Consider the following 17,994-nt stretch of genomic DNA (forward strand, 5'->3'; position numbering starts at 1 on the left):
AAACTTCATTATTCTCTAAAGATAATTTTTGATCATGTCTTCAGTTTGCTGTGAAGAGCTGTGGGGGATGCCAGCAGTTAGCAGTGGTTGTAGATTCTGCTCAAGAGCCGCCATCTTTGCTCCCAGAGATAATTGGGGTGAGGTAGCATTGCAGTAATTCTTGAGTCAGATATTTCTTTTCTCAAAAATTAGAAGTGAATATTGCAAATTACTGTTTATGGTGCAGCTAATATTTTTTTAAAGGAATGACATTTTTCTTATGGTCAGAAGTTACTTTGGTTTTATCCTCATTAATTTGCTGAGAAGAGAGATCTGTTGTTAGATCAGGGACTGAAGGTGTTTTATGGAAGGTGAAGTCAATTATATTTTCTTACTGGTTTTGTTAACTATAATCCATTCTTGCCTGTTTCTCTCTTGTAGTTTTGCCTTCATGCCTACAAAGGCTTTAGTAGTCTAAGCTTGCAAGTTTCATCAAGATATCTGTGAAGTATATTGTGACTAGAAAAGTTGGGGAGGAAGCCATACAGACTGCTAAGAATGAAGTGTTCATTGTTGCTAGGTTACTATAAAGTATCCTTCAGTTGTTAGTGTTTACTGCCCTGGTCTATCAAGAATTAGGCAAGTCTTGCAAGAGACATTATTTCTTTGAGAATAGCCACCCTGAAGAAGATAAAACTTAACCGGTGAAATTTTTTTTAGTTAACTAGAGAAAAAACGGATACTCTGGCTGAGGACATAAACATTCTTATTTTTGTTTATTTTCCATTTTTTAGCCATCATTATACTTTTTTCCATTATGCTGTTTCCTTCTGCATTGTGGCAGACTCAATTGCCTTTTAGCTTTTTCCCTTTTAAAGCACACCACCCATGCATTGTTTGTATAACACAATGCAGAGGAAACTAACTTGTGTAAGTATTCTGTTACTGTGCCTACCATCCCTGGGGGAACATTAATATGGAAGCATTTTAAATACTGTTACTAGAACTCTATTATTAATAACGAACAAAAGCCTTAAAGATTGATGGGTGACTGTTGTGGATGTTTCTGGCTATCTTTTTTTTTTTTTAAGTTTTATTTATTTGACAGAGGAGCAGAGATCACAAGTAGGAAGAGCAGCAGGCAGAGAGAGAGGGAGGGGGAAGCAGGCTTCCCTCTGAGCAGAGAGCCTGATGTGGGGCTCGATCCCAGGACCCTGAGATCATGACCTGGGCTGAAGACAAAGGCTTAACCCACTGAGCCACCCAGGTGCCCCTGACTATCTTTGAAAGGAAATTTTAAACAGATATATACTTTTAAACTTTAAAGGATATTTTAGGTTGTGCCTCTTTACTGTATTGCATTTTAGAACTAGTTTTCTAAAAATAAAATCTATTAATTTGCTTATACATATTAATAGGAATGATTAAGAATGATTAATAGGAAAACTCAGTTTAGAAGGTTAAAAAATCACAAAATTGCAGTTATAAATTGCAAAACTGATTATAATAAAAAATACAATTGTTCAGCCTAATGTCACCTCTGATTCTTACCACATTTACCTGTTTCATTAAAGCATAATCACTTGAATTTTGCAATTTCTTAGGTTAGAATTATGCTACTGAAAGTTTGAGTTGTATAATTAAACACTCATGATTATGGAGTTGGTGTGTTCAGACAAACACATCGTAATTTCAGAGAAGGGAAAAATAATTGTAGCTTTGATTCTCCAAGAAAAAGATGAAGTCTTTTTTGTGTTAGAACTTGACTATTAGAAGATTTTCATTGGTAAGAATATAGAAAATTCTCCCTTTAGTTGCAATGGGGGGAAACATTTACAAAGAGAAGCCATATAAAGAAGGGGATGGGGAGAGTATGGATACCAGTATGGCTGAAGAGGTGTGTGGAGTTCCTGAGGGTCACTGGGTTGGTATCATGTTGTAAAAAGGCAAACAAATGTAATTTTTTTTTTAAACAAATGTAAATTTGATATGCTTGGGTGTTGAGCCAAGGAGTGTCATGAGCAAAGTAGTGTTCTCTAACAAGCCCAACTGTATAAAGTGTGGCAAGTACTTGACTGGTGATACAGGCCTATAATCAAAGTCTTAGCCTTGATGAATGGCCTTGACAGTGGGAATAGAAAAGAGAGATACATAAGTGAAATTTTAAGGGAAGGTTTGACGGAACATGGTGGCAGTGAATTTGGGATGGAGGATGGGGTGAAATTTCATAATGCCTTTCTTCTTCAGACCAACTTGTTCTAAAATAAACAGAATCCCACAAGTAGGAAAACAGATTTCCTTTACCCTCACTTCTAATTCCTACTTCTTTTGTCAATGTAAATTAGATAACACACTGAGGGAGTAGTGTGCCTCTCTGTTATTTATTTTTTATATCCCCCATGAGATCAACTTTTATTCAACTCCCTTCCTCCTTATGGCTTTGTTATGCTTCTGAGAAGGAAGGCTTAAAGACTTTTGGCACTCACAGAGTTTGTTAACTGAACATTGATTGCTTAATAGAACAAGACTTTTAAAAACAAAGCAGAAAAAAATGAGTAATACTTTTTCAATTGATAATATTTATAATTTTCATGTTAGCAATGTAACTTCTTAGAAAAAAATTCATTTTAAAAAGCTGGTGAAGTGAAACAGTATTTCCTTCATGGTGTTTTTGTGAAGAAATTCAACTGAACAGTGAAAATAATTTTAATTGTGTATCCAGGGTATTGAGAATACTGAATTGTGTGTGTCTCCAGATGATTTCAAAGCCAATTTTTTCTTTTTTTTTTTTTTTCAGGATTGCAGCATCCCAGAGATAGAACTTTGCCCACAGGCTGACCCAGCATGTTGTCCTATCCATATACAGCGAGCAGTCCCCAATTTGGAAGAGCTGAATATCCCCAGATCTGTGTCCTTCACTGTGAAGTCAGGAGTGTATGTATCCGTTTCTCCCTATTACAGCCAAACTTAACTTTTTACTTCAAATTTCAGTGGATGACCTGTATATTTGTGAAGTTTTGATTTTATTTATGCTCCTGGATACTCAAGAAAGACCGTTGCAGGGATTAAAACAGATTCTGTCTTCCTTTGGATCCAATTAAGTCTCTGATGTAGGACTCACAGGAGCAGATAGATTCTCAGGCATAGTTCTTGATAGATGCATTCATCATGTTTTCATCCACCAGATTTGGGGACTGAGAAATAAAAGCATGTCCTGGCCTAAAAATCTGGAGCTTGAACTGTTTCAAGGGTGTCTCGGTGCCAGTAGTTACTGAGTGCCTCCACAGCACGAACACGCAGTGCTTTTTTTGTTTGTTGTATTCCTGTAAGGTGGGTGGAGCGACACATTTTACAAATGAGGAAATTATATGATTTGCTTCAGCCTGTGTCTGCTACCAAACCTTTCTGACTCCAAAGGTATCTTTTAGATTCTGGGTATGACTGAGCTCAGTCTTAATTTAGTTCCAGATTAGCGCAAATCACAACTCTGTGATGCCAGTTCAACATGGGTTCCTTTTCTGTCTTTCATTCTTTTTTATTTGCTTTGATGATGGTTGGTGTAGATATTTGGGGGTCACCATAGGACATCTTTCTTCATCTCTCCCAACCACAGATTAAAACTGTGGGCAGACCCAATAATTGACCCTGCCCATGAGATAAGTCTGTAATTACCAAATTTAGTTACAAGGTAGGTCTGTCTTTCGGGGATCTCATTTCAGATACTGTTCCTGCAACAGGCAATTGAACTGGTTATTGATTCTAAAAATGTGGGTCAAAGATGTAAAATGCCTTGATTGGGGGAGGAGGGGAAAGATGTAAAAGGCCTTATGGAATCCCACCTTTGATTGCCCCACTGTTAAAAAAAAAAAAATATATATATATATATATATATATAGTGGAATTTTTTTTCCTTCCAGTTATATTCTGCTTGAGTCAAGGGTGTCACACCTCCTAAATACTAGAAAATTCTAAGAAAAGTAATATGTACTGCTTGGAGTATGTATAATAGACTTAAAGTGTTTGAATATGAGTACTGAAAAATACATTAACTCTTGTTGTATGCTATCTAGTGAAGTCATTTCAAATGTGTTTTACTGGTTGTGATTCTGCCATGAAGGTTTTCTGTTTTTTTGTTTTGTTCTTTTCGTTTTTGTTTGTTTCATAGCCCTTTATACTTTTAACTGTTACAGTACCAGACTAAAGTATTCCTATTATACTTTAACAAACCATTCATTTCTTATTTAGTTGGCTTGCCTACCCAGATATTAATTTTAAGGGGCAAGCTACAGTTCTGGAGGAAGACCATGGACTCTTTGAGATTTCTGCCACAGAAATGAAATCATTGCATCCACTTCAAATGGTAAGCAAATTTAAAAACTGGCATTTTCCAAAGTGCCCATGAATCTAAAATAACTGTGGTGATTGCTTATGCCGTCTATCCTGAGAAATGAATATGTGTACTATTGGATCAGCAACCTATACATTATTTTTCTGTGCCTCTATATTATAGAGAATAATAGAGAATATCTATGTAAAAATATTTAATGTTTTCTAGAAAACAAATATCTGAATTTATTTTGTGTTGCGAGTTATTACAATGCATGCAGTTTCCTTATAAGTATTGTTCTGTGAAAATTTTGAATACAGTTTTGAAATTTTTTGATGCTTATTTGAAAACTACTTTTCTAATTATGCTTTTCCACCAGAGTAATGAATGATAAGCTCAGCATTATTAATAAATGGACAGTTCTATCAGTGGTTGCTTTCTTTTTTTTTTTTTTGGTTGTTTTCTTAAAGTTAATAAGTGTATACAGTATTTTTGTTGCAAACATTTTTAATTGGGGGCAAACTCTTCAAATAAATGTTAGCTATGTGATAAACCATTTTTGGCTGTTCTGTGCCTTTAAAAAATAAAAACTAGGAAAAACTTAAGAAATTTTAAGAAATACCACAGTGTGGAGTAGCATTAAAAACAGGAAATTCTAGAATTACTTTGTTGAGGAAGGGGTTACTTTTATGCTGTACAACCTTGAGGTCACAAAGATAGTTAATGATAAAAAGTGTTGATGGAACTTGGAAGGGGAAGCACTCTAATTTAGAAAGCCTGAGCAGTTGTCGGGAGGAAATGCAGGGTCAGTGGTTTGGAAATCTACTCTGCCAAGTGAGATGTTTTAAATCTAGCAACACCACTCTGTTTCTTGGGACAATCTGCCTTGGGCTTAAATCTTTACTCAGTCATGTGAGCTTAAGGACCAAACAGCTCAGTTTCCTTCTTTGTACTAGTTTTAATCTGGAAAGTATATTTTAAAGATTTCTTACTGCATCTACATTGATGAGCTGTCTGACTTGGTTTTGACTACCATAGAGTTCTGTGCTTAAATTTTAAAAGTTACCACAACTTAAAGTTGGCTGGCATATAACCTTGAACTAATCAGATTTTTTTGTATAACCTACATATGTCACTTACTTTCAAGTGTTCTAAATTTTTCTGTATCTAATATTAAAATTTCTTTTCTTAAGGGTGGACTAAAAGTGGAAATGCCTATGAACTTAAAGGTAAGTCTTAAAAATGGACTTTTATAGCAGGATAAAAAGTTTGAGTGTTGAGCTTTAAGTATTTTGATTTTAAGTATCAAAATACTTAAAGATGGCCTTACTTTTTTTTTTTTAAATAAAAAAAAAAAAGCTAAATATATGGTAATAATATCTAGCTAGTGCATGTTGGAGTGAGGTGACAGCACAGAACGGCCAGTGAGGATGCATGCTATGAGGGCAAATTGGGTCAGTGTGCAAGGATGGAGGTCAAGCACAGCAAATATCAAATACAGGTTGGAAAGGTGATATGTTTGATTTTTGATTAGGTGGGGAGGGGGCAATTGAGGTGGCAGCTTGACATTCTAGTGGCGGTATATAGCAGATGTTTGGGAATAATGCTCACAACATTGTAAGTATAAGTATCTGAAGGGAACAGCCGAGGGAGGCAGTGAAAATTGGAGCAGTAGTGGCACCAGGTTTAAGCACATTTGGGGAAAGAAAAGGAAATTACAAAATGTGTGTGAAAAGAGATGGAAAGAAAACCAGTGCAGTGATCAAAGATGCAAACAGACCTCTGCTTGTCTAGGTTATAGCACTTCCAGAGGCAGGCGTGGGAAGTATTCTTCCATCCTTTTCCTGTCCTGCAAAACAAGACACAGCTCCTCCAATCCTCCCATTTCTGGAGGCTTCTTAATTGATCGAACTGACCACCATTCTCTTAATCACATAGGTGGAATCTTTTAAGACTTAGTAACCTTGTTGGAGTCATATATATCCAAGTTTAAAAAAAAAAAATACTTAGTCCTGTATTGGTCTGGGATATGGTCAGAGCTCCTCAGGTGATTCTAATAACATGCAGCCAAGGTTTTCGAACCAGTGACCTAAAATATACAGGATTAGCTCTGACACTTTCTCAGCGACTCCTGTCTTAGGCTCTTCAGGTGTGACAAGCTCGGTCTTCCTTCGATGTTTGCAGTTTGACAGGTTGTAGAGGTATATGAATGAAATAACTATCATATAGTGATGGCTTACTCATCAAAGAATTACTGCTTCTTAGTCTGATTGGGTTCAGCATATGTAGAAAGTCTTAAATATAACTTCAAATATAGCACCCTGTGAAAATTTAAAATTTGGAAAATAGGAGCTGTAGTGTGTATTTTTTTCAGCTTGTTTGATGTTATCAATTTTTGGAAACAGGGAAGCTATAACTTGTTCAGTGCTTTTAAGCATGGGGCCTTATTTTGCTGTTTGTACACCATGTATGCCATCAGCCACAAATAGAACCAGGTGATAGAGTGTGGATAGATGAGTGCTGTTGTCGTCATTGTCACTTCCACATACTAAAGGCAGTTGGGTCATAGTTGGGAAGTAAAGAGCACCAAAATGGCGGAAGAGAAATATTGGTACCAATTCAAATTTGAAGTAAATGAAATGCTAGGAATGGATTTCCCACTGTACTTACCCCCCGCATATATGAACCCAGTATCCAAAAAAAACCATAATTTTTCCAATCACTTCTTTTTATTAGAAGGTTTTTTTTTCAAATTCAGGAATTTACATATCTTTTATCAGTGAATAGCAACTGCCATAGAAGCAATTAGTGTTACAAGAAGCGGCCATGTTTTCTCAATCCAGTAGATAATTTATTGTGCCGTAGAACCTCTGTAGAGAGGGTTTTGTTTTGTTTTGTTTTGTTTTTTTCTAATAGGGAAAATTCACAGAAGGCAGGTCTGTATTAAATTCCAAACAGCTAAGTTTGGTTAATTTAAGCGTCCATTATAAGACCTTTTACCCTTTGAGATGGTCGTAGGATTTGGGTCACCAGAACAATGGCATCATATTTGACTGTTATTATGAGAGAAACATGCTATTAAGATATTTTATCTTTACAATGATAACTCACATATTCCTTGTGAATATCAGACAGCATGCTATATTGTAAATATTAATAAAAAGGACAGTGATCCCTATGTCAGAGTCTTTAGTTTCACTTAAGTAAATGAGTTTTGTGTCTATTCCAAAATACAAGCATGTTAATTTTCTTTCATATCTTGCAGGTTATTATTTATGAAAAACCTCACTTCCGTGGACAGGCCAAAGAGTTTAGTGAACACATAGATTCTGTCCCAAAGTTTTTAAAAAATAATGGGGATTTTCATGGAATTGGATCAATTCGTGTCATCGGTGGAGTGTGAGTGTTATATTTACAAATTTGATTTAATAGTCAATTTTTATAGGTCAGCATAAAAAATGTGCCAAGCCAAGCATAAACAATGTGTTTTAATCTAAAAATATTACCTCCCTTCTGGAAGGTACTCTTAAAAAAAATATTAGTCACAACTGGCTTTTCTGTGAACTCTTGTTTTATTAGAGAGTTTGAGGTAGATTAAATGTAGAAAATAGTTTCTAAAACTTAAAACAGTATTCTAAACACAATATAGAAGATAAAAATTACAAAAAAATATATTTATATTTACAAACTTCAGACATGAATGAGAACCCCAGTTTTTATTCTCTATTCTGTGGATCTTAGTTGACCTTCTGTGCTGAGGATCTTGGCAGTGAGTCCTTCATTAAAGAAGTAGCCTAGGTTGTGTGTCTCCCAAGTCAAGGATTTTTTAAATTTTTTATTAATATATAATGTATTATTAGCCCCAGGGGTACAGGTCTGTGAATCGCCAGGTTTACACACTTCACAGCACTCAACATAGCATATACCCTCCCCAATGTCCATAACCCCACCCCCCTTCTTCCAACCCCCCTACCCCAGCAACCTTCAGTTTGTTTTCTGAGATTAAGAGTCTCTTATGGTTTGTTTCCCTATCAATCTCATCTTTTTCGTTTTTTCCTTCCCTATCCCCAAACCCCTCACATTGCCTCTCAAATTCTTCCTATCAGGGAGATCATATGATACTTGTATTTCTCTGATTGACTTATTTCACTCAGCATAATACCCTCTAGTTCCATCCATGTTGTCACAAATGGCAAGATTTCATTTCTTTTGATGGCTGCGTAGTATTCCATTGTGTGTATATATATATATATATATATATATATATATATATACCACCTCTTCTTTATCCATTCACCTGTTGATAGACATCTAGTTTCTTTCCATAGTTTGACTATTGTGGACCTTGCTGCTATAAACATTCGGGTGAATGTGCCCCTTCGGTTCACTACATTTGTATCTTTAGGGTAAATACCCAGTAGTGTGATTGCAGGGTCATAGGGTAGATCTATTTTCAACTTTTTGAGGAACCTCCATGCTCTTTTCCAGAGTGGTTGCACCACCTTGCATTCCCACCAACAGTGTAGGAAGGTTCCCCTTTCTCCACATACTTGCCAGCATCTGTCATTTCCTGACCAAGTCAAGGATTTTTAACATTGGTTACCCACTGGCCCTGTACTGTTTTTGAGGAAGCACCCCCCGAGAACCTCTCAGTATAAACCCAAGTGTCACCAGTCATTGGTACCATCCTAGTATCAGTCAGCAGTTTCTGGGGCAGGTACCTCAGAAAAATCTGTGAGTGCATTGGGATGTGCCTTTGTATTTGTATCCTGGCAGATAAAAATCAGAAGAAGCTTTCTTCATAGTTTATTTGCCATTGTCGACCCAGTTCTAGAGTTCCTCTAGAAACACTGTTGGTCTCTTTGTTGACACAATGGTTTATTTGGAATATTAGTTCATTTTAATTTAAGTATTGATGTCTTATTATTTGTAGTAATATTATAAAACTTGTTTATGCTATTCTATCATAAGATGCTACTAAACCATTTTATTCATAGGTGTTAAATGACTGGTCTAAGATCACTCAAGAATCTGTATTTAGGGGCGCCTGGGTGGCTCAGTGGGTTAAGCCACTGCCTTCGGTTCAGGTCATGATCTCAGGGTCCTGGGATCAAGTCCCGTATCGGGCTCTCTGCTCAGCAGGGAGTCTGCTTCCTCCTCCCTCTCTCTCTCTGCCCGCCTCTCTGCCTACTTGTGATCTCTGTCTGTCAAATAAATAAATAAAATCTTTAAAAAAAAAAAAAGAATCTGTATTTAAAGACTTAGACTTTGCAGTTTCTGGCAGTAAATCTAGTGATGGCTACACTAGCCAATATGGATATAAAGGAAAATGTGCCATATATTAGATATGTAGAACATATCCAAAATTGGTCTAACATATTGTAATGTAACCATTTAATTCTTTATCCTTCAGTTTAAAAAAAAAATGTTTTGGATAAATTTTTATTGTGTCCTATTTATTTGTACTCTAATCTATGAATATATACCCTTCTTGTTAACCCTGCTAAATATTTTTGCATTTTCTTCCCTTTGGGATCTGAATGTTTTTCCCATTAACTAGATCATGATTTGCATTGTTTTCTGAGGGTTTTTTTGGTAATTTTATTTTATTTTTTAAATTTTTATTTAATTTAAAAAATTTTTTTAATTTTTAATTTTTATTTTAAGAAAATATTATTGTTTGAAATAGAACACAGGAGAAAAATTTCATGTCCTTATTTAAAAGTGAACAGTTGAGGGGCTCCTGGGTGACTCAGTCGATTAAACATCTGACTCTTGATTTCAGCTCAGCTCATGATCTCAGGGTCATGGGATCAAGTCCTGTGTTTGGCTCACTGCTAAGCACAGAGTCTGCTTCTCCTTCTCCCTTTGCTCTCTCTCCCCTGGCTCTATTTCTACCATTTTTCACTTTTTTTTTTTTTAACTGTTTAACTGCAGGTAGTAGGAACTCTGTCCCATCTTGAGGAATCTAGGGAAAGTGAGGTTGATGTTTCTTCATTTTTCTCAGATAACATCTGTTTTTAAATATTCCAGATGGATATACAAATTGATTCTTAAAATTTTTTTAAAAGCTGAGCAGATTTTTGAACTATCATCATTAATAATTTATTAATCTGTCTTTAATATTAAGGTCTTCTATATATATTATTATTTTTCCCATTCAGATATATTAAAGGCATGTTCTGAGTAGCCACATTTATATAATGAAAGCCACATTTAGAATTTGAAAGTTTTCCTGTGCAATTTATTTTCACATAATAGTTTAAGAATAAAATAATGTTGGTTTTTTTTTTTTAAGATTTTTATTCATCTATTTGACAGACAGAGATCACAAGCAGTCAGAGAGGCAGGCAAAGAGAGAGAGGAGGAAGCAGGCTCCCTGCTGAGCAGAGAGCCCGATATGGGGCTTGATCCTAGGACCCTGGGATCATGACCTGAGCCGAAGCCACCGAGGCTTCGGTGGGTATTTTTGTAAAAGACCCACTAAAGTCTTACCCAATGTTGGTCTTTTTACATATTACAAACCCACTAAGATGTATAAGATGTTTATTCCAATGCATGTGGACCTCTTCTTCCCCAGTCACATACACACCTATATGGTGAGGGCAAGGATGGATTCATGATTGCTGAGTGGTTACTGTTATTTTGTACCCTATGGAAACAATTTTTGGAGTAGTTTTTTTCATTTTCTCAAAACAATAGTAGTCAGCCCTACCCAGCTTTGTTTGTCAAGCCCCAGAATTCAGAAGTCCCCAACCTAGGAGCTCAAAGTAGTCATCCTAGAGTCTGCCCCATTGGAGGGGGTCCCATTCTAATAACAAAGTGCCTCAAAAGGCAGATTGAAGCAGGTCAGCATGTGTGACGAACCATCTATGCCCACATTACATTCATTAGCTGCTGTGAATTAGTCCATTAAAAAGGTAAGTTTCATGGAGGAACTTAATGACTAATGGTTTTATCAGTGTTCTAAACAGTTTTTGATTAGAAGTACAGAAAGTGTCCAGTCAGTTAAGTGTCCTGGATGGGTGGCTCAGTCAGTTAAGTGTCCAACTCTTGATCTCAGCTCAGGTCTTGATCTTAGGGTCACTGGAGTTCAAGCCCTGCATTGGGTTCCATGCCGGGTATGGAGCCTACTTTAAAAAAAACAAAAATAAAAACAAAAACAAAAAAGCTTGTGCCCCTGGAAGGTACTCTGCGAAAGTGCTACCCATTGCCATTATCACCACTGATAATATGGTGGGAACAACACTGCCTACCTATAAATATTTACAGAAGTATTTTAATTGTGTAGGCCATCAAGGCTAATGTCAGCCCATTTGCATTTCTCTGCTAAACCCACCAGTAATGTGTTTTTGATGGGAAACCCAGTGAGAGGTTCCTTTGATTTACAACCTAAATAAATGCTAAATACAGTAATCATTCTGTGATTCCAGAAGGGCTTTCTCAGTAAAATAAGAATAATTATCTTTGAATCTCAAAATGGGTTTATAAGTTTACTCATTGGCTATTGGTGCTTTCCATTATTTTTTACTTGGCAGACTATCCTTTCTCCACATTGAGATAGGGTATCAGGTCATACCACAAACATTTAACGAGCACTGCTCTATCACAATCCTGTAAAAACCCTTTGTTGGGAAAATCCTCCAAATTATAAAGCTGTTGATCCTTGAAGCATACAACATCTGTCTGTCTTTATAAATGGTAACAAATGTGTTGCTTTTTAAAATATGATAATATACAATGAGGTACTTTATCATGATTTTCTCTTTTTTTAAAGTTTATCTTATTAATGTCTCATTTGGATGTCCTTTGTATTTCTAGGTGGGTTGCCTATGAAAAAGAACATTTTAAAGGCCAGCAATTCTTGCTTGAAGAAGGAGATTTTGAAGACAGTAATGCCTGTGGGGCATTAAGTGGCCCCATCTTGTCTTTCCGGTTCTTACAAGCTGTGAGTTATCATCATTGTTCTTAGTTTTCTGCTGGTTTTCTGTCCATAAAAGCCAAACAGAGTTGTGATAGAACATGAGGTTATCAAATGTTTGGAATACCTGAAAGCATTATGCTGACCTGCTTATATGGCTTGCCTGCTTTTCTTAATGAATACTTACGGAATTGATGGATGAAAAGCAAACCTAAGTATTTGTTGAGCACCTGCTTCATGAGCCGGATTGTGTCAAATGCTGGTGAAACAGTGGCCAGAGTCTCTGTCCTTGCTTTCAGAGAGCTGGCAGTCTGATAGGGAAACTAGGACTTTCATAAATGCTTGATAATGTTTGCCTATGATCGGATTAGGCACCAAGTACTCACCAGAGAAAGGTCAACTGCTCCCACTTGGGAACAGGAAAAGATAACTGTTGAACAAAATTTCAGGTTCAAGAATTGGCCAAGTGGAGAGGTTCCAGGACTGACTGAAGAAGAAAGGTGTAGGTGCTATTTTAGCAAGAGATTAACATATAAAAAGGCAAGGATGTGAGTCAGTGGTTCTCAGGTAGAGGTGACTTTACCCCACTGCATTTGGCAGTGTCAGGAGACATTTTGGATTGTTATGACTTGGGGTGCGGGGTGGGGTGTGATACTGACATCTAGTGGGTAGAGGCCAGGGGTACTGCCAAACCTCCACAGCTCATAGGACAACCTTCTCACAACAAGATGTCATTAGGTCCAGGGACACCTGCATGACGCAGTTGGTTCAATGTCCAACTTTTGGTTTCTTTCTTTTGGTCGTGATCTCAGGGTCATGAGATCCAGGCCCTCATCGGGCTCTGCACTGAGCACGGCAGAGTCTGCTTGAGATTCTCTTTCTCCTTCTGCTCTTCCTGCTTGTGTGTGCTTACTCTCTCTCTCTGTAAAAATAATCTTAAAAAAAAAAAAAGAAAAGTCATCAGGTCCAAAATGTTAATAGCGCAGAGATTAAGAAACCCTCATGTAAGTGAAACTGGTGTGTTTGGCAAATACAATTAAGTCAGGATGTTAATAAGCAGAACTTCGGGAAAATGAGACCAAGAGCCAGATAATGAAGGGTATTTTATGCATATTGAAGAGTTCAGATTTTTTTTTCTTGATTTGACCTTGAGCCTCTCATGGATTTTAGGCCTAGTGAGCAAGATTAGATTAGAAGTTTCACAAGATCTTCTTGGTAACTCTTGAGAAAAGGTTTGGGGTGAAGAAGATAAGTCTGAACACTATAGGACTCCAGGTGGAAGCTGATGAGTTCACAGAAAAGAGATAAATGTTAGAGAGTTCTGTAGGATATCAGGGTTTATCAAACATTGCTCATTTTCCTCACCAGCTCTAGAGACTTTTTAATGTGTTCACAGGGACATACTTTCTTAAGATTTACCACTGTAGTCTCTTTTCCATAGTAATCTGTATCCATATAAACCCTGAACTGTCTGGAATGGTTTCCAAAGCCCTTTTTGAAGGAATTGATATTGAAGTGAAGAGTGATTATGGGGTCTGTATGGACTTCGAGTGAGCACAGGTTGGTAGTGTGCTCTGGTCCTTCAGGTTTTTATCTGTTGGGGCCCTTCACCTGATCAGGCAGGAAGGCCAGAATGGGAAAAGTAGCATAGGGAACAATGATCTTTTTTAGTAAGAACATGAGTTGGAAATCAGTTCTACCTAAAAGACATATAGGACAGTCCACTGAAGACTGCACACTGAGTTTGCTTGAGCAATGGATAACTTTTGAGGTATTTAGTCCACCAATCCTATTCTGAAAGGGTTTTTCTCTATCTAGCTCTTCCTTACTTGACCACTAAAAGGCAAGCAAGACAAAACAAGATAGAACCTCATCTTTTATTTTAAGTCTTCATGACCACATGCATTCAGGGAACTATGGGTCGTGATTCAAAGTGTCTTCCACCTAATATTGAATAATTTTTAATTTTTCCCTCTTTATTTAAAAAGCAGTTGAACAGAAGCATTGCTGATTCTAGAAATGTTCAACAGTGAATGTGATGGCACCTTCCCAGGATGACTGTGACTAAAACACGCAAACAAATAATAAAACCCCAGGTCACTCCCTGAAGTCTCCCAATAGTAGAAAATGTGAAGAGATATAAATACTATAACTATATAGTTAAATAATTAGAGGGTATTTAGTATAGACAGTATGATAATATACATTGGAAAAATAGGCAGGAATTGGCACATTGATTACTGTTACAGAGAAAAGTTTTGAGCATTTACAAAAATAATGATACCATTTTTATATAAGTAAATGAAAATGCCCTTTTTAGAAAATCCTCTGTTCTCTTAAAATAAGATTTTTTTAACAATTAAAAGACTACTTGCTAGGTTATAAAGATATTTTGTCCTCGTCATTATAATCTTGACATTTATCAAGAACTTATTAATGGCCTTACATGCATACTTATACTTAATCTTCATAAGATAGAAGATACTCTTCTATGAGATACTCTTATGATACTCTTATGATCTTTATCTTACAGGTACAGAAACAGAGGATCTGAGAGGTTAGGTACCATGCTCAAGTGTAGAGCTGTGATATCTTACTCTAGAGCCCATGTCAAATTATCCTTTTTTTTTTTTTTTGTTATAGAATGATCAGACTAAAAAAATCTTAGCAGAAAACCGGATTTCATTCAACTAAAGGCTTATTAGCATTTCATCTGTAGCTATAAATATATGGTCGCATTGCAGACCAATACATATGTATAGTAAATATTTACATGGCTTTCAGACAGTTTGTAATTTCATGTTCACTCAAATATTTTCAGTTGAAATATTTTATATTCTCCAGATATAGCATATAGTTGGGGAGGAGTTTGGTTTTTTTTTTTTTTTACTTTATTGAGATATTATACAAAACCTGTACATATTTAATATATACAATTCAATGACTTTGTGGATAAGTGTGCACCTGTAAAACCATCACCACCATCAAGTGACAGACCTATCCATCTTCTCCCAAAGTTTCCTTCTGCCCCTTATTTTTTTGTGATAAGACATAGCATAAGATCTACCTCTGAAAATTTTAAGTTTATGATGTAGTTAGGCATAGGATTTTAAAAACTCTGTGGTTGTTTGGGTCCCTGGGTGGCTTAGTTAAGTAAGCGTCTGCCTTTGGATCAAGTCATCATGATCTTGGGGTCCTGAGATCAAGCCCCAAGAGGGGCTCCCTACTCAGTGTGGAATCTGCTTCTCCTCCCCCCTCCCACTATTATCCCTATATCAAATAAATAATAAAATCTTAAAAAGAAAAAAAAAACCTCTTATGGTTCTCTTCGTCTATTGAAGGTAACTGGTAGAGTTGACATGTGACATCTTTTCATATCAGTTCTCCTAGTGTTCCTAACCTGGGAAGAAATGAAGGGCTATATGTAAGATCTAAGTTGAAATAATATAAACAAAAGGATAGAGAGAGAAACTGTACAATACAATGCAATTTTCTAATGTCTTGGCTTCAGTATGCAGAACACTCTGGATCCACTAAGGTCAAATTCTGGACATTTTCCTTAGGGATAATGTAATCTGTGTCACAGAGTACTTGGAGAAGACAACAGGAAATATGTTTCTAATTCCAAATGAGTCAGGCAGATACATAATGACTTTGAGTTATTTTTTTTTTTTTTTTTTTTTTTTTAAGGAGAGGTCCAGAAGAATATAGGAGTATTAGGCTCCAGGGATTAAAAAGGATTTTTTTTTTCCTTGGCTTCCTGGATAAAACTTTCTTGGTATGCTTATTTTTCCTCAGTTTTATACTAGCTTAACTTTTGGATTTGCTTTTATTAAGATTTTCAGCCTTGGGGCCTCTTTTTAGATCTTTGAAACCGGGTGGTATGCAATGGAGATTATTATTTCTTCTGAATTAATAGGTATACCAGATCTCCACTGGTGTCTTATATTACTTTGTCCACCAGAGGGTTATAGCACAAGGGCTCCGGGGCAGTTCAGCTGTGGGATCTTATGGAATTTAAGAACACCCAAATTATAAATTCTTAAAAAGGCATATCTTTGGTCCTGAAGCATCTGCTTATTGGTTTTTGGTTTGTTTTTGTTTTTGTTTTTGACAGTGGGGAGTTCTGTACTAGAGACCATAGTAAGCTATCCAGATTTTCCCTTGGATGTAAATGCTTCCAAAATGGAAAGCAGAGTACAGATTTGAGTTCATTTCATCATTATTCATTCTTAAACAACAGAGCTCCACTTAAGACTTTCATAATTATTTTACTTGTGCCTGGTAAAGCAAGATGCTAGTAACATCTTAATATATACAAACCTCATAGTGCCTACCATGGACATGATTCTGAGTGCCTGTTGCAGTCACCTGAACAAGGCAGTTAGAGGTTTTGGTTTTTGCGTTTTGTAGGGTTTTGCATGTCTTATATCACACTTCATACATGTGATCCCTGGAGATTTAGCCCCAGGTGATTGGATTTGGCTTAGAGTTAGAGCTCAGGGACACCGTATTGATGGTAACTAGTCAACTAGATCAGACACTGTATATTTGGTAGGTTTGAGAGCAAAATGCAGAGAGTGTGAAAACCAGGAGAATGGCTCAGAAAGATGCTTAGAAAAAGATAGAAGGCAAAAGCTGTAAGGCAAGCAAAGCCATGAATACACAAAAGCAAATGTAAAGAAGAGAGTGATGCCACTTAAGAGGTGCCTGTGGCCTTCGGCCAGGTCTCAAGGAGTAGCAGGCAGAGTAGAAAGGACACAAACTCAAGTCACACGAGTACATTTGTTTGTGAAATTGTATGCTGCCAGCTCTTGGACTGGGTCCTGTGATAGCACATCCCTTCTTCCTTCCCTGCTCACCTCCAGCCTTGTTGCCAAGCAGCCCCAGCCTGCTTGCCAGCTCACTCTCCCACAGCCCACACGGTAGGACTTATGCAAATCATTGCTCAAGTAAAGTACATCACATCATAAGTTGTTTGTTAATGAAAGGGCACAGACACAGCACATTTGCACATGTCCATATTTATTTCTTAATGTCTTGTCCTGTTTTACTCCAACACAAAGTAATAACCTTGGCATTACAGCTTATCCTCACTCCCCTATTCCTGCAGCCCTCATGGAGAGTACAGAAAAGTTGTAGGGGCAGAAGTAGAAGCAGAGATGGGACATTCCAGAGTCACCAGAGTAGGGGAGTAGAGGTCCATATAAATTTTTGAGAACTGCTGAACACCCTCCCATTTATGGTTGGGCCTTATTGGTTAGTGGCTGTTGATAGTGGTTCCTGCCCAGGACCAGACAGGGCCCCCTTCAGTTCATCACATTGTATCCTCACGGCCACCTTGAGCTAGTTACGTACTTTCATGTGAAACAGTCATGTTCAGATGATGGAAGTTGATGTTGTCAGGACAACCAGATTTGCTGGTGTGCCTCCTAGGCTGTAAATGTATTTCAGTTGGAAGGCTTGCCTTGAGGACTTTAAGGCAAATCACTCATGGGCTATCAAAGCCTTGCTTTAAGGTATACACACACACACACACACACACACACACACACATTTACACTTATATATATTTATATTGGCAAAATAGCAAATCTGTGTCAAAATAGATAATGTGTGTGCTTATATATGTATATATATGCATGTTTATGCATGTATATTACACATATATGTAAAATTTCAGGGCTTAAGGGAGCTCAATAATGATAAAAAAGGACAAGTGTTTTGAGAATAACATGTTATGTTAATAGAAGGAGGGATGGGGACA

General features: G+C 36.8%; 1 protein-coding gene across 3 annotated transcripts in view; it reads left to right on the forward strand.

The window, feature by feature from the left end:
• The window catches only part of CRYBG3 (crystallin beta-gamma domain containing 3), a 110,006-nt gene that overhangs the window by 53,798 nt on the left and 38,214 nt on the right, over window positions 1-17,994 (forward strand). For all 3 annotated transcript variants that reach the window (XM_082695198.1, XM_082695200.1, XM_082695199.1), the window contains 5 exons: window positions 2,777-2,913; window positions 4,225-4,339; window positions 5,500-5,535; window positions 7,572-7,705; window positions 12,128-12,254. In XM_082695198.1, the coding sequence (XP_082551324.1) occupies window positions 2,777-2,913; window positions 4,225-4,339; window positions 5,500-5,535; window positions 7,572-7,705; window positions 12,128-12,254 (549 nt within the window). The remainder of the gene's footprint in view (window positions 1-2,776; window positions 2,914-4,224; window positions 4,340-5,499; window positions 5,536-7,571; window positions 7,706-12,127; window positions 12,255-17,994) is intronic.

Source organism: Mustela nivalis (assembly GCF_964662115.1).
Source record: "Mustela nivalis genome assembly, chromosome: 1".
In the NCBI taxonomy this organism is placed as follows: domain Eukaryota; kingdom Metazoa; phylum Chordata; class Mammalia; order Carnivora; family Mustelidae; genus Mustela; species Mustela nivalis.